This window comes from Neoarius graeffei, chromosome 18 (assembly GCF_027579695.1).
Source record: "Neoarius graeffei isolate fNeoGra1 chromosome 18, fNeoGra1.pri, whole genome shotgun sequence".
NCBI lineage: Eukaryota > Metazoa > Chordata > Actinopteri > Siluriformes > Ariidae > Neoarius > Neoarius graeffei.
The window spans coordinates 19,048,725-19,072,783 of record NC_083586.1 but is presented as its reverse complement, the minus strand read 5'-3'; the positions used below and the strand labels follow the sequence as shown (position 1 = coordinate 19,072,783).

The 24,059-nt window shown below is 42.9% G+C and overlaps 1 protein-coding gene across 4 annotated transcripts in view; it reads right to left on the bottom strand.

Annotated features, from left to right (window-relative positions):
* Positions 1 to 24,059, bottom strand: part of pard3ba (par-3 family cell polarity regulator beta a) — a 251,789-nt gene that overhangs the window by 43,984 nt on the left and 183,746 nt on the right. For all 4 annotated transcript variants that reach the window (XM_060898493.1, XM_060898494.1, XM_060898496.1 and 1 more), the window contains 2 exons: positions 3,302 to 3,382; positions 2,941 to 3,207 (listed from right to left, as the gene is read on the bottom strand). In XM_060898493.1, coding sequence (XP_060754476.1) covers positions 2,941 to 3,207; positions 3,302 to 3,382 — 348 coding nt within the window. The remainder of the gene's footprint in view (positions 1 to 2,940; positions 3,208 to 3,301; positions 3,383 to 24,059) is intronic.

Here is a 24,059-nt window from a genome sequence, read left to right as displayed (position 1 = left end):
ACAGACAGAAAGACACAGATATGAGAGAGAGAGAGACAGACAGACAGAGAAAGAGACAGACACACACAGAGACCCATAATGTTACTTTGTGGTTAATTGACCATATCCTACTATTTCTCTCTCTTACACACACACACACACACACACACACGCGCGCGCACACCCGTTGTCGCTCTGGTTCAGGGAAGCCATTTCCCCAATGTGTTGATTTACAGAAAATACAAAGTGATAGTTAAACTCTAATGGCGTGTTTATGGCCAATTGGTTACATCAGGGAGTTTAGTGTGTGTGTGTGTGTGTGTGTGTGTGTGTGTGTGAGAGAGAGAGACAGAACACATTCGTGTGCACTATCAAGAACACTGGAATTATACGGTGATGAAGTTCCATCGAGACAAGCCCCCGAACTGAATACATCACACAGGGAACTAAATCAGCGACAGGGTGGTGTGAGGAGGCGGAGTCACCGTTACCACCGTTACCGCCCTGAGCAGCACATCCTGCAGGGCCTTATTCCTCTTACACCACAGATTACAACTTGCCTGCGATTACCACTGTTATTGATTAAAGAACGTTGTGCTTTTTATCCGTTTACGGTTACATGAATGATGCAAAACACCCAAGAAACACTACGGACATCGCAGCTATATCCGTGTTCACACAGTTGAAGTTAATAAAACAAACGAACAAAAAACCCTATGGTTTTTTGCATGCCCTCATATCGAAAATTTGCCTCGAAGAACAATTAACCGCATGTTTCTTGGAATACGTGAAAACACCCACAGCCAAATCCCTGTGAATGAGCTGTTACTGTAGAAACGATCACGGATTAGAATAATCACATTCGAACGCTGGCAAACAGGTGATACACTTTCCAGAGCAATTTTATACAAGTGATCATTGTTTGTTTTGCAGCGCGTGTGTGTGTATATACAGTGGGGCAGGCAAAAAAAGTATTTAGTCAGCCACCAATTGTGCAAGTTCTCCCACTTAAAAAGATGAGAGAGGCCTGTAATTTTCATCATGGGTACACTTCAACTATGAGAGACAGAATGGGGGGAAAGAATCCAGGAAATCACATTGTAGGATTTTTAATGAATTAATTGATAAATTCCTCGGTAAAATAAGTATTTGGTCACCTACGGTACAAACAAGCAAGATTTCTGGCTCTCACAGACCTGTAACTTCTTCTTTAAGAGGCTCCTCTGGCCTCCACTCGTTACCTGTATTAATGGCACCTGTTTGAACTCGTTATCAGTATAAAAGACACCTGTCCACAACCTCAAACAGTCACACTCCAAACTCCACTATGGCCAAGACCAAAGAGCTGTCAAAGGACACCAGAAACAAAATTGTAGACCTGCACCAGGCTGGGAAGACTGAATCTGCAAGAGGTAAGCAGCTTGGTGTGAAGAAATCAACTGTGGGAGCAATTATTAGAAAATGGAAGACATACAAGACCACTAATAATCTCTCTCGATCTGGGGCTCCATGCAAGATCTCACCCCGTGGGGTCAAAATGATCACAAGAACGGTGAGCAAAAATCCCAGAACCACACGGGGGGACCGAGTGAATGACCTGCAGAGAGCTGGGACCAAAGTAACAAAGGCTACCATCAGTAACACACTACGCCGCCAGGGACTCAAATCCTGCAGTGCCAGACGTGTCCCCCTGCTTAAGCCAGTACATGTCCAGGCCCGTCTGAAGTTTGCTAGAGAGCATTTGGATGACCCAGAAGAGGACTGGGAGAATGTCATATGGTCAGATGAAACCAAAATAGAACTTTTTGGTAAAAACTCAACTTGTCGTGTTTGGAGGAGAAAGAATGCTGAGTTGCATCCAAAGAACACCATACCTACTGTGAAGCATGGGGGTGGAAGCATCATGCTTTGGGGCTGTTTTTCTGCAAAGGGACCAGGACGACTGATCCGTGTAAAGGAAAGAATGAATGGGGCCATGTATCGTGAGATTTTGAGTGAAAGCCTCCTTCCATCAGCAAGGGCATTGAAGATGAAACGTGGCTGGGTCTTTCAGCATGACAATGATCCCAAACACACCGCCCGGGCAACGAAGGAGTGGCTTCGTAAGAAGCATTTCAAGGTCCTGGAGTGGCCTAGCCAGTCTCCAGATCTCAACCCCATAGAAAATCTTTGGAGGGAGTTGAAAGTCCGTGTTGCCCAGCGACAGCCCCAAAACATCACTGCTCTAGAGGAGATCTGCATGGAGGAATGGGCCAAAATACCAGCAACAGTGTGTGAAAACCTTGTGAAGACTTACAGAAAACGTTTGACCTCTGTCATTGCCAACAAAGGGTATATAACAAAGTATTGAGATGAACTTTTGTTATTGAACAAATACTTATTTTCCACCATAATTTGCAAATAAATTCTTTAAAAATCAGACAATGTGATTTTCTGGATTTTTTTTTCTCATTCTGTCTCTCATAGTTGAAGTGTACCTATGATGAAAATCACAGGCCTCTCTCATCTTTTTAAGTGGTAGAACTTGCACAATTGGTGACTGACTAAATACTTTTTTGCCCCACTGTATATATATTTTTTACACACACACACACACACACACACACGCGGCAGAGAGCAAACAGGATCAGCTCATGTGAATCGATAGCGGATTAATGCTGGAATTAAAACGGCTCCACTCATGGGTAATTAAGACCAGACGACAAATCAATGGTGCGTCTGGTGAGAGCACTCACCCCAAAACAACCCTCTCCGCATCACGCGGGAAAAACGCACACGCTCTCACACGCCGAGCTGCTCAGGAAGCAGGTCATCTGTTCATTGCACTCGCGCACAAAAAAAACGGAGTATGAAGCAAAACCCAACCGAAATAACCGTAACTGCTTTGCACTGTTGTTGATTTTCCTGTAACGCCGCACCCCACTGCCCTGGTGTGTTGAATATTTCATTTCTCATTTTCACCTCTCAGGTGTCGGTTGTGACGAGGGCTTGATCTTGTTGACTTTGGCGTAGAGTCCTTCCCGTGGGTCCTCGGTGGTGGGAGGCATGTTGTGGGCGGGGCCTGTGGTTGGGACATATTGAGGAGAGGGCATGCGGTTGGGAAAGGAGGCGTGGCTAGGAGGCGGCAGCTCTCTGAAGTTACTGATGCGGGCGTAGTTGGGGTCGAAATCATCGTCTTCTACGTCAGGCAGGTGGCCGCGTGACGGAGCCAAGATGTCCGCTTCGGACCTATAAAATACAAAACGCATAAATAAATAAATAAATCTTTAATGCGGGTAATCAAACTGAACTTTTCCTGATAATAGAATGTTTTCCAGCTTACAGCATTTCTGGTTCGCTCTTATTCAGCTCCTCTTCACTCACCGATCCCAACTTTCCTTTGGCTTTGTTCTTTTTGCCAAATCTGGGGGGGGGGAAAAAAAAAGTAACGAGTGATAAGAACCAGAAAACATACTGGAACATTCCTCAACCCTAGAGAAATCTAAATTTTCCTCCAGGATTTTCCTTCTCACACAATGTCAGCGCCTGATGCAAGGGAAAGGAAAGGAGCGCACAAAAGAAAGGAAGGAAGGAAGGAAAGAAAGAAAGAAAGAAAGAAAGAAAGAAAGAAAGAAAGAAAGAAAGAAAGGTAAAGGTGGGTGTTTACAGTTAGCTGCAGTCGCAACGTGAAACGTGAGTAAAAGTCGCAAACGATAAAGGCTTCGGGTTCACCGGTTGGTGCAACGTGCAAAGATGATACGCCTCATTCACGCCATTAACATCATTCTCTGTGTTCGCGCTCCGGTGAAAGCCGCGGCACATCACGACCCAATCAAAATCGCAGCAGGAAGGAGTCATTTTGAGAAACGTGGTGGTCAATAACCGAGGAAATGATGCTGGAGTATTGCTTCAAGGTACATTTTAGCTTGAAGGGTCCATTAATGATGAGGCTGGGCGTCCGTTTCGTCCTGGAACTGCTGCTGCAGCAGCACGCTCAGAACAGCGATGCACTTCGCCATCTTCTCGTGTTGCTTTCACACAAAAGGTGGAGAATCCACCGAAGGCAGTTTGTGTTTGAGGCAAATTACGAGACTGTGGAAAAGCTAACTTTTAAAATGGCTCCTGAAGGGTTCTCGTTTTTCGACGAGGAATCCGTCGCACATCTGGATAATATATATATATGTTTGTCACAGGGTTCCACAAAAGAAAAGAACCCTTCAGAGGTTAAGAGTCCGTTTACGTCCCTGTGGAGTTTTTTTTTTTTTTTAATTAGCTCGGTGACAAAACATTACGTCGTGTTTGAAGGTTATGCACCACCTTTTCAAACATACCGTACGTTTGGGGACTTTTTAGCATCAGCCGGCTTCCGAATTCCAAACAAATCTAAACTGACGGAAATTACAGCGAGATGATGTTTTAGCTCGTTTGTATCATCAGCTAGCGAACACCTGAGAAGCTGTTAGTTAGCCTTAGCTAACGTTCCTTGGCGGAACAGGCGCCAATTGACCAGCAGTAATAAAATCAGTGCGTGTTTTGTTTTTTCCTTTCATACTTTTGAATGAATGAATGTAAGAATTTGTGTCAAACTTGCCGTGAAACCTTGAAGTTTAATGATCTGAAACGGCTGGAGGTTAATCTGATGAAATCGGAGGAATTTTGATCGTTGGGGACGAGCCGCGTGAACGGTTCGCTAACAATTTCGGAATGATTTCAAAATTTCCAGAATTACTAATTATTTCTGAGGTAAATTTCCTCAGTTTCATTGGCTTTTTTTTTTTAAACAAATCACTCGTACTCCTGTAAGTTTTTCTTCTACCCAATTTTTAATATTAATTTTTAAAAAAATGCATACTATTTATAAACGCGGTTCCTTTGAAGAAAAATCCGAAAACATTTTTGGCTGAATAACTTTTTACGGCTTTCAACTTTGTCAAAAAAAAAAAAAACACGCATTTTGATTGTTGAATCAAAATAACATCCAAGAATTTTTTTTAAACTACTTATTAGCTGAAATTCCTGAAGACGCCAGGATGCGTCAAGAACGATCTCAAGCACGCTGGTTATACAGATTTTTACTAGTTCCATCGGTGTTTACGGGATTCTTTAAAGGTCCCATGGCATGGTGGTTTGTTGATGCTTTAAATGGGCTCGTGGAGGCTTCCGGATGTTATATCCGCAGCCTTTCTCGAAATGAACCCTCAGCACGTAAATATAGCCTCCTGGGAGAAAGCCCCATTTCAGCGCTTTTCCCAGTGCATCGTTTTGCTAATGAGAAGCAGGAGGCGGGGAAGGGTAGAGCGTGGGGGTGGGCCATGGGGGGAGGGGGAGGGGCTTGACCAAGCTGCGCACACACCCCGTTCTCCCTCGGACTCCTTTCGTAAACTCAACGTGACACAGAGAACAGAGAGTGAGAGTGTTCGGAGTGGTAGTTTATGAACGTATAATACCCTAGGCTTGAACACGCACTCCATAACCAAAGAGGATAGAAGCAGCAACTACAACAACATAGCGCTTATCCAACAGAAGACATGCATTGCGGAGCAATAGTCAAACATAAGCTCATAAGTTACAGTCAATTTCCAGACTAAACTCAGTTTAACAGAGCATGCTGCATGCTCTTTAGTTTTGTAGCGCAGATTACCTGGCTAACTGCAGGAAGCAGTTAGCTGCACAGCTAATGTAGCCATTGCTAGGCTAACGCACCGATTTTAAAACACGGCAAAACGACCAGTTCTACACTTACTTGTTCGGTGTTTGTGGCTGATGCGGCAGGGACGCTTGGTACGGACCCAGGCTTCAGTGACAGTTGATGTGCAAAACCTGCCCTGTACTGTCCCAAGTTGTGGAAACATTCATCAGGAAAATGCTTCCGACAAACGTACACCGTCTTAGGTAGACTCGACAGTGTATTATTGAAGTAAATAAAATTAAGCCACTGCGTCTTCAGGGGCTCTCCCGTCGGCAGTAAAAACAGACTCTTTTCTGTGTTGTCACATCCATGTAGAGCGCAATTTCCATGTTTCGCTCGCTTAGGTGATGCCATGTTGTTGTGTCCTCTATGGTCTCCTCACTACAACTGGGCGGGGCAATCCATACAGTGGGTGGGAATCCAGAGGGGGGCGTGGGGATCATCTCCCTTGCTGACGTAGTAAAGGGAAGAGCTTATCAACGCGCCGTTTTGACGCGCCATTCTCAAATGTTGGGCATAGTTTGGTTTACACATTATGAAATTTCTAGCCACTGGGGTGACTTAAGGAGGTCAGAGGAACTCATTTTAACGTTAAAAAACCTCAGAAAGTGAAAATTTCATGCCATGGGACCTTTAAATAAAATTAAAGAAACTGTCTTCCAGGCAGTTTTATTGCAAGCAGAAATATGAACCACACTTAAAAGGAAAAACAGGATCAAATGAGCTTAGTGTTGCATGCTGTTCCACTTTGCATGACATACTTCATTTAGAAATAAAGAGGTGAGGTTCAGACAGACTACGAGACACGAGCTAATGAAGGATGTGTTCGTAGCTAGCCGTGTTTGAGCCCAGGTTGCTTCGTTTTCGTGACGCGAGGACAGAAAGCTCATTAGCATTACGAGCATTACTGTGTCGAGGTATGTGACCCTGGGAAACACAGCGTGCTAATCCAGCTGAGCTAATGGGCTACACTGGGATGGTTCATAAGGGTTAGCTGGTGCTGGAAGAGGTGTTTAAGATCACTTGGCATAAAAACACAGCCATCTGTCCAACCTGAAGTCGCTCTTGACTAAAAGTCAATTAACGTAGCGTGTGCTTTCAGACAACTACGAATTTTCCCAGTCGAGTTATTTTATCAGTACGAGCTGCACTGACAAATCCAACACCCTTCCCTTCCCCCACAAGCGGAGACGCTAACGCTAAGCTGATCATTATGTTTGCATATATTAAAGTCTTCCTCTTGTCCTACTGTACTGGGTTTAATCCGATCTGGCTAATTATAATCGAGCGGTCCAGAGCACAAAACCACGCTGGCTCCGCCTTTCTGGAGTCTCTGCTTTTGAGCATGATGCAGTAAGCAGGGGTACCTCAGCAAGAAAAGAGAGTCTCTCCAAAACAAAAAAAAATCCACGTGGGATGACGATACCGTAACGTGCATCAAATTCATGAGCACCTCTCGAATAAACAAGTAAATAAATAAACCAGGGCTTTGAACTGGTTCAAGGAACGAAAACAGGGACCTTTTTCTATTTCACATGGAACAGAAACGAAACCAGAAACTTTATTATTTTTTATGCTCCGGAACAGAAACGCTTATTAAAAATAATGGTAACCGGTTAATACCGGTTTTTATTTCGTTCCTCAAAGTTTCTGTAGCCTACAAATAAAAAAGTCATTCTTCTCCTGCGCAAGTTTCTATGACCCGCTGAGGTTCACTTCCTGTGTGACGTTCGCTGACTGAATGGAGAGAGCGGGAGGGTGGACTACTATCACGTCTCCACGTCTTAAATAAGAGGTAAATATTGCAGTCTATCGTTATTCAAAAACGTCAATTTCAAACACGATATCAATATATTTGTCCACGTTAATGAGAGGCTCGCGAACATTAAATGATGTTAACCTCTGTTAGCCTATCAATGCATAGGGCCTGACTAGCCTTTGGTAACACACTAAACAAATTATCTTTCATTTTTGGCACTTTTTCTGTTTGTGTAGATGGGAAGACATACTGAGAATCCAAATCGCCAACATTTGAAATAATAACTGTTTTGAATGATTTCTTGTCTTATTTAATGAAGGTTGTAATAGAATTAGCCTACATTTGGCTTAAGCTGGATGAGACAGAGACATAATTTTATAGCCATTTGTTAAACAGCTGACAGGGAACGTAATTAACCGTTCCGGGAACGAAATTTTTTTGTTCTAACCGGTTCGGGAACGTCTATTTAATGGTGGAACCCAAAACCGGAAACGTTAAAATTCTGTTTCTGTTTGGAACGAACAAATAGGAAAAAAATTCTGGTTCAAAGCCCTGAAATAAACCTCGAGAAGAAGCATGAGCTTTAATCTAATCAAACAGATCCAAAACCGTTGACAACACGGCCCTATTCACTGTGAATAGAATTTGAGTCCTTAATTAAAAAAAAAAAAAAACAGGAATAAAATAAGGATACTCGGGCAATTAGAGTTCGCCTGATCGGAATAAATCAGTTCTCCAGTCCAGAGAAAACCTCATCCGAGTTATTTTTGGGGCCATTTGGAGCATAATTGGTAAGTTTCATTGAGTGAAAGTCAAAGAAGGTTACAGATAGAACAAATAAAATAATGAGAGGACAACTAGAGGATACTCATTAGCGGAAAAAAAAAAAAAGGACTTTCTTGAGCTTAAATTTGTACAGAACCAACAGCGGCTATCTTTTTCGAAACCTCAATGTGTGCGGTGCCAAGAAAAAAACTCTAATTAAAGCATTCTGGCACACACACACACACACACCAAACCTATAGCACACAGCATGTTCTCAAAGCCCTTTTTGTTATGATCCCCATCGAAATCTTGGCGAGGGAAAATAAATCTACAGTAAAGGAAAAAGAATTGGGGGGGGGGGGGGGGGCATGATGTTCCCCAGGCATGAGACTGCAAAAAAAAAAAAACAACACTATAAGTAGCTTAAGAAGAACTCATAAGCGAGACTGCAGAGAGAACGGCTAATCTCGGTGCAGAAACCTTATCTTTATTTATTTATATGAAGATTGCACCGTATTTTCGGCTGAGACCGCCGGAGACTTAAACGCGTCTGAGAACCGCGACTCAACTTCTTAAGGATGGTGAGGAAGACGATTCGGGGGGGGGGGGGGGGGGGGACGAGTAGATACTTAACGGACACAATGAAGAGTGCAAATGGAACGAATGAGCAAAGAGCTGGGGATTAAACACGAAAACAATAATTAGGCTTGAAAGTGCAGTGCGGGGGATAATCCAGCTAAAACCAGGCCTTTAGAGACAGGTGAAGAAATCGGATACGTTTTTCCCTCTGGCTGAACGAATTTAAGCTTCCATTTCTAAAGAAACAGACAGCAGAAATATTATTTTATCACGTTCATTGTGGGGTTTTTGACATTCAACTAACCTCGGAAGTGGAAAGACAGAGCTCGGAATGACATCAGTTTCGACCTCCGTGCGTTCAAGTGGAGAAAAAAATGGATCTCTTTACCTCCTTGACCTCCTCCAACAGTAAACTGTATAGTCATAGACGAAAGGTAAGGCATGTTTACTGTGGAGTGGACATGCTGATTTGATGTCACTTGCTGCGCTCAGGGTTGAAGAGACCTGACGAGTCTTTGGCTTTTCATTGGAAAATGCACTATACAGTGGTGCTTGAAAGTTTGTGAACCCTTTCGAATTTTCTACATCTCTGCATAAATATGACCTAAAACATCATCAGATTTTCACACAAGTCCTAAAATTAGATAAAGAGAACCCAGTCAAACAAATGAGACAAAAATATTATCCTTGGTCATTTATTTCTTGAGGAAAATGATCCAATGTTACATCTCTGTGAGTGGCAAAAGTATGTGAACCTCTAGGATTAGCAGTTAATTTGAAGGTGAAATTAGAGTCGGGTGTTTTCAATCAATGGGATGACAATCAGGTGTGAGTGGGCACCGTGTTTTATTTAAAGAACAGGGATCTATCAAAGTCTGATCTTCACAACACATGTTTGTGGAAGTGTATCATGGCACGAACAAAGGAGATTTCTGAGGACCTCAGAAAAAGCGTTGTTGATGCTCATCAGGCTGGAAAAGGTTGCAAAACCATCTCTGAAGAGTTTGGACTCCACCAATCCACAGTCAGACAGATTGTGTACAAATGGAGGAAATTCCAGACCATTGTTCCCCTCCCCAGGAGTGGTCGACCAACAAAGATCACTCCAAGAGCAAGGCGTGTACAGTAATAGTTGGTGAGGTCACAAAGGACCCCAGGGTAACTTCTAAGCAACTGAAGGCCTCTCTCACATTGGCTAATATTCATGAGTTCACCATCAGGAGAACACTGAACAACAATGGTGTGCATGGCAGGGTTAGAAGGAGAAAGCCACTGCTCTTCAAAAAGAACATTGCTGCTCGTCTGCAGTTTGCTAAAGATCACGTGGACAAGCCAGAAGGCTATTGGAAAAATGTTTTGTGGACGAATGAGACCAAAATTGAACTTTTTGGTTTAAATGAGAAGCGTTCTGTTTGGAGAAAGGAAAACACTGCATTCCACAGATGGTTTCTCTTTCCCAAAAAATCCATGTTTCCAAAATATGGACAAGATCAATGTTCAAGTTTTCTTTTCCCTTTGAAGGATTTTTCCAGGGAAGGCTTTGTGGATCTGTTGTAGCCCTTTTACAAGTCACTTGTCCACAGTAGAAACTGGATAGTGTGTGGATGTATACTGTATATGGGGTTATATTTATGGTAAATTAAGATGTAGGTTCCTCAGAAGTTCCTTGGACGGTTACGGGGTTAAGCGATTGTGAAATGTACAACTTGGAGAGTTCCTTCAAATGGACCAACCTGAGAACCCCCTCTCTCGCCACCCTGGAATGCCATTTTGGAACAAATTAATCCGATCCAGACATCCACGAGCTACACGAATCGATTTAAATGTAAAAATCATTCGCGGACACGTCCATCATGGTCACCAGTTTTGACAGTAACGTTGCAAACTACAACGCTGGAGACCTGTTAGGAAGCTTGACTGACACATCAATCCCACATGCTCGAGACGTCATCTCCAAAATTCGTCGGTGGATACGCACGTCAGTCATGTCTCTCAACATGAGAATGAGGTTATCGTTTGGAGATATGCTCAAATGGACCAATTAAAAAAAATAAAAATTAGTCAGAGTTGATGACTTGTGTCCAAAGGTTACATATTTGTACAAAAGAGCTCAGTGTATTCAGAATGGGGTCAAACACCTGCTTAGGTTCATATCCTGGGCTTCACATTCAGATTATTTAACATCACTGGCGTACAAGTTGATGCCTCCAAGGTTTCCGGAATTCTTTCGAGTCCAAGTGATAGAGTGGTTGCGTCCCCCCAACAGCATTTAAACCACCACTTTCCAACGCTTACCTTTAAGCCTGAAAACTATCAGGGGATAGAAAATGCAGACTCGAGACGCAGATATAGTTTGTCAAATATATGGTAAGTACCAAAAGTAAGAAAGAACTTTAAACAAACAAACAAAAAAAAATCCTTTTAAAACACTAATATGATACATGAATGAGAAGACGGCTAGCAGTGAAAAACGCCGATTTGTCGTCTCGTCTAATTTAACAATATGGCTTCCACCATCGTTCGAAATAAAATAGCACTTGATGCAGCACATGCTATTTCAACATTCAATCTGAGGTCACTGAATACTAAATGGCAGAGTCTGTGTGGGATGTGTTGATCTGCTGAGTTAATAAAATAAACGCTAACATTCTTGTTTAGGTCTCTTGTAAAGAAAACTCGAACGTGGTTTAAAGGATATGCTCTTTTTTTTGAACAATGGTTTCCACTTGTGTTGTTTTGAACTCGAGGGAGAAGACTGTTCATTCATTGATCACGTCATCGTTACGAAGGTAAAACTTTTCCGTTTAAAGTTCTACAAGTCATCATGTCTGCATGGAAACACCAAGGGAAATTTCCAAGCAGAAACTCGGGACACGATCCAAGCTTCATCAACACAGGATTTGTAGAATGAAACTATTTGGATTTGATCTTATCTTATCTTAGCACCGCTTTCACCTGCATTCAAATAAAATCACTCGTAATTGTCCTTGTTTCTGGAAAGTTATGAATCGATTTTTTTAAGGTCACTTAATTTGTCATTTGTAGCAGTGTTGGGGTATAGGGAGCTCTGGATAGAGGTAGCACTTTTGGCGTCTAGCGGCTGTATCCTACTATGTAGGGTAGCTGGGCATCACTGGTCCTCATCCATCTCCCAAACTCTCACGTGCTGGCTCCAAGCACCACAACCCGGGACACCGCTTCAGCTGGCGGACTAAACCATGTGAGGGGGTGGTGTTTACACTACACCATTTCTAGGCGGAGGAGCTGCTTGGGGCAGTCAACGGCTAGCGGGCGGAGGAGATCCCAGTGGATCCAACGGCCTAGTGTAGGGGAGTAAACCCTTCAAATCAGGAGTGGAGCCCCGAAGGCGGACCAGCGTGCTGTGCAAACTGACTCCGGCAACTCCTGCAGCCAACCCGGTGCCAAACGTACTGCTTCGCATTCCTTTGGATTACACCGGCGAGACCGAGAGGGGGGTCCTGACGATTGGGCAACCCAGGATCTCCACATACTTCGCCCAGGCTTGCGCCCTGGAGAGGTCACTTCAGGATAGGGCTCTACAGCCACAGCCGGCGCTGCAATTCCATCATAGACTAACTCTAAGGCGCAAAACTCCATTGTTTCTCGAGACAGAAGGATACCAATGCAAATGCAACGTAGCAGTGCTGTCGTCGAGTCACTAAACCTGGAGTCCGAGTCCAGTCCAAGTCATTTAAAAAAAAAAAAAATTGAGTCAAGTCCACTATTGACCCAAGTCGAGAATAAGACTCCAACCGCACCATGTGACGGTGGCTGTTTCAGCGCCGTTAACATTAGTTTGTTCCTGAACATGGCGTATGAACAGGTGAATGTGCGTTCTCTATCAGGGAGTGTGAAGTATTCTGTCAGAGAAGGTTGGGAGATGGATGCAAGTGCAGAAGGTGTGTTTATTAATACAAGTGAAGACGGTAAACAATCCAGAACGGCGAAACAGGCTATCGTAGACTCAGCAGAATCAAAAGACGAGAATCAGGAAATCAGGGAAGGAAATAAGGCTCGGTAATGTATCAGCAACTCAATACTTCGCAGAGTCAGTGTGTTTTCACAGTTTTTATGTCGGCGTGCTGATCGCACCTTAATCCTGTGCAGGTGCGAGTCGTTTACAGCACACGCAAGAGTCCACTCGGTGTGCGTGCGCTGTCCGGAGCGCGCCCGAGAGTCTCTCTGATGCACGCACCAAGGCGCGCAGGTGTGACACACTTTTACACGAAATTAGTACAAAACTAACGTCGATATAAACCTCTTATGCTAAATTATTACGGCATGTTACAAAAAAATAAAGAAAAAAATCCGAGTCCTCGTCTCCAATTTACGAGTCCGAGTCCTCAGTGCTCGAGTCCGAGTCGAGTCATGAGTACTTAAAATTAGGGCACGAGTCGGACTAGAGTACCACAAACCTGATTTGTCCTTGTGGCTCTGTAAAAATGATGGACATTTCAGATCTAAATTCGCTTCGAAACCCTGACCGTCTGCTGTTGTTGCTACTGCTGCTGTTATTTTCTGTTTTTAAGGGGTTAAATATTATAAAAATTAAACTTTGGTCTGAAGCCCAAAGCAGAAAATAGTTGGATTTCCTGTAAGAGATTAACATTAGCCATATGACAGAAGTTAAAAAATGGTTTTCATTAACCAAATGGTGCTGGGATTACAGCCAAGGCCTGAACCATTTACAAATTAATATTAATAATGTACTACACACACACACACACACACACACACACACCCTCTGGCAGAGTTGAGCTTTCAAGCAGGAAAGTGAAGTAACGTCGATAAAGTAAAATCGATGATATTTCCACATGAAACAGGGGAACATGTATATTTTACACGTTAAACCTTACAGAAAAAAAAAAACCACACCAAAAATTATCCCATGATCCATAAAGTTTTATACAGTTTTCACATCTTGAGCGTGTTCCTCATTTTTACATCTGATTCACTTCTAGGGCTAAGGAACGCGTCATTTTGTCATGATTCATTCATGTTCATGACTCCTTTATGTTCAAAGGTGATTTGTATTTTCACTTAATTCATTTTCATGAATCATTTATGTCCATGTGATTCTCTTCCCCCCGACAATTCATTTATTTTCCATGTAGTTTTTTTTCCTACATATCCCGCCTTTCGCCCGTAGTCAGCTGGGATAGGCTCCAGCTTGCCTGCGACCCTGTAGAACAGGATAAAGCGGCTAGAGATAATGAGATGAGATGAGATATTTCTTTAACGATTCAGTTTACTTTGCATTAGCATTATTTATATTCGTGATTCGGTTACTTTCACAGAATTATTTGGAGGTAATTTTTTTACAACACAGATTTCTTTTGACTTTTGATTCATTTACTTTCACGCGATTCATTTTAGGATCATGATTCAAGTGATCGTGTCTTGCAAAAGTATTGGTGTTTGTCCTGTTTTGTCGCATTACAAGCTAGAATTAAAATGGATTTTTGGAGGGTTCGCACCATTTGATTTACACAACATGCCTACCACTTTAAAGGTGCACATTGTTGTTTTTTGGTGACACAAACAACAATTAAGATGAAAAAAAAAACAAATCTGGAGTGTGCATAAGTATTCACCCCTTTCATTGGTCCAACCAATTCACTTCGTAAGTAACAATTAGTTGATTAAGATCCATCTGTGTGCAAACAAAGTGTCACATGACCTGTCACATGATGTCTGTATAAAATCACCCTGTTCTGGAAGGACCCTGACTCTGCAACACTACTAAGCAAGCAACATGAAAACCAAGGAGCCTCCAAACAGGTCAGAGACAAAGTTGTGGAGAAGTATAGATCAGGGTTGGGTTATAAAAAATATCCCAAACTTTGAATATCCCACGGAGCACCATTAAATCCATTATAGCAAAATGGAAAGAATATGGCACCACGACAAACCTGACAAGAGAAGGCCACCCACCAAAACTCACAGACCGGGCAAGGAGGGCATTAATCAGAGACGCAACAAAGACACCAAAGACAACACTGAAGGAGCTGCAAAGATCCACAGCGGAGATGGGAGTATCTGTCCATAGGACCACTTTAAGCCATACACTCCACAGAGCAGGGCTTTATGGAAGAGTGGCCAGAAAAAAGCCATTGCTTCAGAACACACATTTGGAGTTTGCCCAACAGCATGTGGCAGACTCCCCAAACACATGGAAGAAGATTCTCTGGTCAAATGAGACTAAAACTGATGTTTTTGGCCATCATGGGAAACGCCATGTATGGCGCAAACCCATCACCCTGAGAACACCATTCCTACAGTGAAGCATGGCGGTGGCTTCAACATGCTGTGGGGATGTTTTTCATCTGCAGGGACAAGAAAGCTGGTCAGGACTGAAAGAAAGATGGATGACACTAAATACAGGGCAATTCTGGAGGAAAACCTGTTTGAATCAGCCAGAGGTTTGAGACTGGGATGAAGGTTCACGTTCCAGCAGGACAATGACCCTAAACATACTGCTAAAGCTACACTGGAGTGGTTTAAAGGGAAACATTTAAATGTCTTGGAATGACCAAGTCAAAGCCCAGACCTCAATCCAATTGAGAATCTGTGGCCTAACTTGAAGATTGCTGTACACCAATGCAACCCATCTAACTTGAAGGAGTTGGAGCAGTTTTGCTTTGAGGAATGGGCAACAATCCCAGTGGCTAGATGTGCTAAGCTAATAGAGACATACCCCAAGAGACTTGCAGCTGTAATTGCAGCAAAAGGTGGCTCTACAAAGTATTGACTAATTCCAGTTTGTAATGCAACAAAAACAGGACAAACACAAAGGGGGATGAATACTTTTGCAAGGCACTGTAGGTATTTTTTCACAAGGTTTCTTACATAACTTTCTTTTAACATATGATTCATTTACTTTTGCATGATTCATTTTGTATGTGAGATTTTTTTTTTTTAATTACGATTAATTCATTTTCACGTGATCCCATATTGTTGCCGTGATGTCATATGAGTTCAGGGCCACTGCTATTTGGCGTGGTTTGGAATTACGGCATGGAGAAAGCAGGAAGTGCAGTTTAGCGAATTCGCACATGTCGATTTGAACGCAGTAAACTCTCCGAGGAAATGAAAGACTTCAAAATTACACATGTGAAATGGTGCAGTTTCTTAATGTCAGCTTGAACAGGACACACACACTGTTCCCTGAAACTGGAAACTCCTCTGTCCTGAAGACTCTCACGGAGGAAAATTTACTGTTATAATTCACTGACACTGGAGACTCCTTCCATAAAACATTACCACAGCTACGCTTCTAGATAGGTCTTTGTTAAATATCATGCTGTGGATAGTATCTTGCGTGATGTGGAGCGCATCCCACGTCCTTGTGAATGAGCTGTTACTATAGAAATGCAACATCGTAGAACGAGCGCATTGATATACGCCTATTATCTGAAGGGCGGCTAAAACCTTTAAATCTGATCCTTTGGTATAATCTACTTGGGAAACGTCGTCAAACCTTTGATACAATATAAAATTATATACAACCCTGATTCCAAAAAAGTTGGGACAAAGTACAAATTGTAAATAAAAACAGAATGCAATGATGTGGAAGTTTCAAAATTCCATATTTTATTCAGAATAGAACATAGATGACGTATCAAATGTTTAAACTGAGAAAATGTATCATTTAAAGAGAAAAATTAGGTGATTTTAAATTTCATGACAACAACACATCTCAAAAAAGTTGGGACAAGGCCATGTTTCCCACTGTGAGACGTCCCCTTTTCTCTTTACAACAGTCTGTAAACGTCTGGGGACTGAGGAGACAAGTTGCTTAAGTTTAGGGATAGGAATGTTAACCCATTCTTGTCTAATGTAGGATTCTAGTTGCTCAACTGTCTTAGGTCTTTTTTGTCGTATCTTCCGTTTTATGATGCGCCAAATGTTTTCTATGGGTGAAAGATCTGGACTGCAGGCTGGCCAGTTCAGTACCCGGACCCTTCTTCTACGCAGCCATGATGCTGTAATTAATGCAGTATGTGGTTTGGCGTTGTCATGTTGGAAAATGCAAGGTCTTCCCTGAAAGAGACGTCGTCTGGATGGGAGCATATGTTGCTCTAGAACCTGGATATACCTTTCAGCATTGATGGTGTCTTTCCAGATGTGTAAGCTGCCCATGCCACACGCACTAATGCGACCCCATACCATCAGAGATGCAGGCTTCTGAACTGAGCGCTGATAACAACTTGGGTCGTCCTTCTCCTCTTTAGTCCGAATGACACGGCGTCCCTGATTTCCATAAAGAACTTCAAATTTTGATTCCTCTGACCACAGAACAGTTTTCCACTTTGCCACAGTCCATTTTAAATGAGCCTTGGCCCAGAGAAGACGTCTACACTTCTGGATCGTGTTTAAATACGGCTTCTTCTTTGAACTATAGAGTTTTAGCTGGCAACGGCGGATGGCACGGTGAATTGTGTTCACAGATAATGTTCTCTGGAAATATTCCTGAGCCCATTTTGAGATTTCCAATACAGAAGCATGCCTGTATGTGATGCAGTGCCGTCTAAGGGCCCGAAGATCACGGGCACCCAGTATGGTTTTCCGGCCTTGACCCTTACACACAGAGATTCTTCCAGATTCTCTGAATCTTTTGATGATATTATGCACTGTAGATGATGATATGTTCAAACTCTTTGCAATTTTACACTGTCGAACTCCTTTCTGATATTGCTCCACTATTTGTCGGCGCAGAATTAGGGGGATTGGTGATCCTCTTCCCATCTTTACTTCTGAGAGCCGCTGCCACTCCAAGATGCTCTTTTTATACCCAGTCATGTTAATGACCTATTGCCAATTGACCTAATGAGTTGCAATTTGGTCCTCCAGCTGTTCCTTTTTTGTACCTTTAACTTTTTTAGCCTCTTATTGCCCCGTCCCAACTTTTTTGAGATGTGTTGCTGTCATGAAATTTCAAATGAGCCAATATTTGGCATGAAATTTCAAAATGTCTCACTTTTGACATTTGATATGTTGTCTATGTTCTATTGTGAGTACAATATCAGTTTTTGAGATTTGTAAATTATTGCATTCCGTTTTTATTTACAATTTGTACTTTGTGCCAACTTTTTTGGAATCGGGGTTGTACTAATAACATGTAGAACTTACTTTAGCAGCAATAACATCCCTAAAAAACTTTCAGTTCAGTGATGTTTCTGAGATGAATTTGACACAAATGTTGCTCTTCAGGTCGTGCCACAGCATTCCATTTATGTAGAAGCTCCAGACTCCGAGTCGGCCATTTTAAAACTTCTTGTCGTCTTGTTTTTAAAATGACTGTTGATTTACTTGCTCGGTCCTTGTCTTGTTGCATCATTAAAATCTCAGGTACAATTTCTTCATATCAGATTGAATTGTTTTGCATGCACAAAGTAGCCCTGAACCGAGATACTACCACCACCAGGCTTCAGTTTAGATGATGTGATTTTTTTTTTAAAGAAGATTCTAAAGATTTCTGTACAACTTCTGTTGCTACTTTCAGTTCTTTTAAACATTGTACATATCATGATTTGTCCTGTAGAACATGTTATTTGAAAGTGGAGTCGAAAGCTTCACCAGTGAAGCTCGGCAGGTTTAGAATGAGCAGGTCGTGTATTTCGAGAAATATCTTCGCGAGTTTTTATCATGCAAGTGTGATAAACAAATTGACAGAAACTTTATCCTTTACGATGTGCCCACTGCCAAATAATATAATTTTTAAATGACCTAAATTAGATGAAACGTAAAACTTGTCACCTTCCTCAGGTCACACCGGAGTCGGAGCGCTGAGCGCCCACTTACACGTTCATAAAAGACTGTTCACGTGGTAACGGCATGATCACTTTCACTCTTTCGGTTTCGATTGGTTTCTCTTTCGCGGTGGGAACGCCCACCGTAACCAGGATAAAATCTGTCAAGACATAGTTTCGGATATTTGGAGGTAAAACTTGTTTCGAGATGGCAATGGGATTTGATGCGCTTTGGATGATTCAGGACAGCAGTTCAATTCAATCTCAAGAACTGCTACACTGACGAGCGGTGCCTTTTTTTCCCTTTACTTCGACTTGGTCCAGCCGAATATCAACTCGAGTAAGTGTAAACATTTCTTCTATATCTGATGAGCAGATCGGTTGATATGCATGCGCTGTGGTGCATACTGAGCGATTTTTCCAGAGTTAAAAGTATTTTCCTCAAAAATAGTTAACTTTGCTCTATTTTGAGTTTGGAGAGTAAAATTTGGAGTGGGAGCAAAATTACAGAGTAACTGTGTAACAGAGTTGGTTGTGGCTCTGAACTGAGTAAAATAGTACACAAGTTAATTTTAAGACGCACTGAATAGAGTCAAATACCAGATAAATGAAGCTGTTGTAAAAAGCAGTTTTCGAATTGTGTCGGAATGTGTGAAAAACATGACCTTACCCCTTGTATCGAACCGTTTTGATCACTTGACCTGATGGGATTAAGCGTTGGCAGTGAGAGGGGTTTTCACTCTTCTCAGTGAATGGAATGGAAATTTTTACCCTTCTCATTGAATACCCCTCCCACTGCCAACCCTTTATCCCAAAACAATCGGACATACATTTTCTGATGGCCAGTTAATTGTCCAAATCAGTGGAGCAGATTTAAGTTTTTGTGCTTGATCCATTCCTAAGACTGAACAGAATCATCTCAAGTGACCAAAACGGTTCGACACAATGGGTAAGGTCATGTTTTTTTCTCACATTCCGACACAGTTCTAAAACTGCTTTTTACAACATTTTCGTTTATCTGTTTGTTTGGGGTTTTTTTAAAGTACAATCATGATATGCATACTACACAGATATTATTGTAGCTGAACACAAAAACGTCATATGACTTTGAAAATACTGCTTAGATTTGTTGAAATTAGCGTGCCAGAAAATACCCTCAGACCCCAGAGGGATAAAGGATGTTTATTTGCTATCAAAATTTGCCAGATACACTACCGTTCAAAAGTTTGGGGTCACCCAGACAATTTTGTGTTTTCCATGAAAAGTCACACTTTTATTTCCCACCATAAGTTGTAAAATGAATAGAAAATATAGTCGAGACATTTTTCTGGCCATTTTGAGCATTTAATCGACCCCACAAATGTGATGCTCCAGAAACTCAATCTGCTCAAAGGAAGGTCAGTTTTATAGCTTCTCTAAAGAGCTCAACTGTTTTCAGCTGTGCTAACATGATTGTACAAGGGTTTTCTGATCATCCATTAGCCTTCTGAGGCAATGAGCAAACCCATTGTACCATTAGAACACTGGAGTGAGAGTTGCTGGAAATGGGCCTCTATACACCTATGGAGATATTGCACCAAAAACCAGACATTTGCAGCTAGAATAGTCATTTACCACATTAGCAATGTATAGAGTGCATTTCTGATTAGTTTAAAGTGATCTTCATTGAAAAGAACAGTGCTTTTCTTTCAAAAATAAGGACATTTCAAAGTGACCCCAAACTTTTGAACGGTAGTGTAGTTTGAGAGAAACTATAATCACTTGAGACAGCGTTCCTTGAAGGATTTTTCACTGATATAATAGTATGCAGTGCGATTTTATAGAATTATTACTTTATTACTTATGGTTGAAGGGTGCCACACATTAAGGTGTACGGAAACGGCCAGGAATTAAGAATTAAACCTGCTTTCCAAGGACCGAGCATTTCCTCTCTCGCAGTCCTGAGATTTTAAACAGGAGACATGTGAAATCCATGTTAATATAATGAACGTACAAGTCTAGCCAAGCCTAAAATAAACCTGCCACGTGTTAAATCTAACAGGAGGAGTGTTTGGACAAGATGTAGTCCTGGAAAAAAAAAAAAAAATCCGCAAATTTAAGTCCACTTCCTCTTTCCTATGATGCAATACACGAAGACACTGTGCAACTATCTGAAGCTCATTAAATCCGCCAAAGTTTGCTGCAACAGTTTGGGTAATTTATTTATTTAATTTAAAAAAAAAAAAATAAAATAAGTGGCAAGTGCTTCTTCTTTTAAAGCCTTTAAAAAGTGCGTCACGTTGAGGAAGTGTCAAACGTAAAGCTCAGATGAAACCGTCCCTGACAAACAAACACTGAAGACAGTGACTGCCGTGACCAATTAGGTGAGCCTGGGCTCATAAATATTTATGACTGCGCATGTCTTGAATCTGAATAATCTGAATAGGACAGCGTGTGATTGACAGAACACGTCCACGCAGATACACGAGGAAATCATAACAGTATTGAGGGAGGAAATTGGAGAAATACGCTTTAATAATCGGTCTTGGTGAGCGAGGCTTCAGCATGATGGCATTAACGATTATTATTTCATGCTCAAATGGGGAAAAAAATAATAAAATCCTGAGGAGATATGAAGCGAGTGCCTGTAAACATATGCAAAACGGACAGTATTTACATGCAAAACACCGAAATGTGCCATTTCTACCCCAGCGCTTCTCATTTTAAGAACATAATGTGGTCAAACATAGCTCCTTTTCTTGCTCCAGCATGCATTTTAACTTCATTTGTTCACTTTACATGTGGAAAAGCCTCCAGTGTTCACGCGTTACAGAAATTTAACACATCCGTGATCCGTTTTATCTGCGGCTGTAAGGTGCTAACATGTGACGACGTGAACAACATGGGATCACGTGAAAAGAAACAAATCAGGAATCGCATCCAAACAATTCTTGTGAAAAACAAATAATGTGAAATTAAATAAAAATCACACAAAAATCATGTCAAAAATGTACCAATGTGAAAGTTAATGATTCAAATAAATGAATCATCGTTTGAGCAAAACATCTGTAAAAGTGAAGGAATACACATGCAGCACATGTGGAAAAATGAATGAGACTTCTTGTAAGAGACACTAAACTGCAAAAGCGCCACACGCTACTACATTTTTAGAAGCGCAAGAGAGTCATTTCTACTAATCAAACACCTCGTTCACCTTCAGGTCGTGTCTGCATGATTACTTCACTGTGACTGGAGGAAATATAACGGCAGGTTCGGTGCTGTACAGGTCACAGAAATATAATCGCTCACACAGGGCTGCTGCTAATCCGGCAGTTATTAGTGTTTTTATGAGCTGTGTAGCACTGAATTACTGACGAGTCCCACTGTTCATGTCTCTCTGCAGAGAGCTAACACTACTTAAAACACAGAATCCTAACAGGTGGAGAGGAAACATTTTTTTACCACAAAAACCTAGCAACATCACTGGACTGGATGCCTGAATATATAAGAACAGTCCGCGGGCTTTGTAAAGCGTCGGCGGGACAGTCCGGGGGCTCCGTAAAGCGTCGGCGGGACAGTCCGGGGGCTCCGTAAAGCGTCGGCGGGACAGTCCGGGGGCTCCATAAAGCGTCGGCGGGACAGTCCGGGGGCTCCGTAAAGCATCGGCGGGACAGTCCGCGGGCACCGTAAAGCATCGGCAGGCTCCGTAAAGCGTTGGCGGGCGCCGTAAAGCGTCGGCGGGACAGTCCGCAGGCTCCATAAAGCGTCGGCGGGCGCCATAAAGCGTTGTCGGGACAGTCCGTGGGCTCCGTAAAGCGTCGGCGGGTGCCGTAAAGCGTCGGCGGGACAGTCCGCAGGCGCCGTAAAGCGGCGGCGGGCTCTGTAAAGCGTCAGCAGGACAGGCGGCGGGCGCCATAAAGCGGCGGCGGGACAGTCCGTCGGCGCCGTAAAGCGGCGGCGGGCTCCATAAAGCGTCGGCAGGACAGGCGGCGGGCGCCGTAAAGTGGTGGCGGGACGGTCCGCAGGCACCGTAAAGCGTCGGCGGGACACTCCGCGGGCACCGTAAAGCGTCGGTGGGCTCCGTAAAGCGTCGGCGGGACAGGAGGCCGGCTCCATAAAGTGGCGGCGGGACAGTCCGCGGGTGCCGCAAAGCAGAGGCGGGCGCCGTAAAGCGTCGGCAGGACAGTCTGCGGGCTCTGTAAAGCGGCGGTGGGCTCCGTAAAGCGTCGGCGGGACAGGCGGCGGGCTCCGTAAAGCGTCGGCGGGACAGTCCGCGGGCTCCGTAAAGCGTCGGCGGGACAGGCGGCGGGCTCCGTAAAGCGTCGGCGGGACAGGCGGCGGGCTCCCTAAAGCGGTGGCAGGACAGTCCGCGGGCTCCGTAAAGTGGCGGCGGGCTCCGTAAAGCGGCAGCGGGCTCTGTAACGCGGTGGCGGGACAGTCCGCGGGCTCCGTAAAGTGGCGGCGGGCTCCGTAAAGCGGCAGCGGGCTCCGTAAAGCGGCAGCGGGACAGTAATAATTGTTGTAAAAGTAAAATAATAAATCTTATGGTCTAATACAATGTTTACTGTCATACTGTCTAATGTAGAAATACAAAACATTTCTAGTAACTTACTGTCAAGTTTACAGTAAATAATTTAGTGCACTTCCAGAAAGTTCACAGGAATAATCAACGTTAACTCACAGGAAGGAGCTAAATGAAGTAAAGTATCACCATTTCGGCACATCAGAGATTACTGTCCAAGTCTGCGGCTTGCACATAAACAAGCTTCCTAATTTAATCCACGATGCCCGAGTCGGAGCGGAACAGCCGCGCTAACAGGCTCGAGTTCAAGTCGGGATGGGTTTTCGTCCAGTCTGTGATGTCGAAATCAGCTCAGATGGAGGGATTTACCGAGAGGTGTTCAGTGTGTGCGCGTTTCCTGACGCTGGCTCCAGTTTAAAACGCTTGAATTGAGAAATCAGATATCATTCTATTAACCTTTTCAAAAAGTATTTCAATTTCAGGCCACCGCTGTTGGCGCTGCTTGATAATTGAGATGGAATTAAAGTGCTACCGGCTCTAGAGGGCTGTACGAGTTCTGTACGAGTGAAGTCTGAAAAGCTCATTAAGCCACTGTGACTGTCTGGCACAACTAATCAAGCATATCTATAAAACAAGAACACTGATGTGAATTTGTAAGCCGACTACAACAACCGTTTTGGCTTTTTCCAAGCGTGAAATGATTTTGCATCAATCGTGGTACATTTGTTCATCAAAGATAAAACTAGAGATTTTTTTTTGGACCTATAAGAAGTAATGCAGGTAAATAAGCACATCACAGGGACCGAGTTTGTATTTTATTTCATTTATTTATTTATTTTTTTAAAGGCAGCCTGTGATTTTCACAACAGAACAAACGGGGAATTTTCTTCAAAGTCCTACTTCAACTGTGCGTAAACAAATCCTTTGCGCTCGTTTAAAGAGGAAGACGCTAAATGATGACTTCCAGTTTGCTGTGCTACATCATTACCCAACGTCTCTAATACCCCTTTTCCACCAAATCAGTTCCAGGCCTGG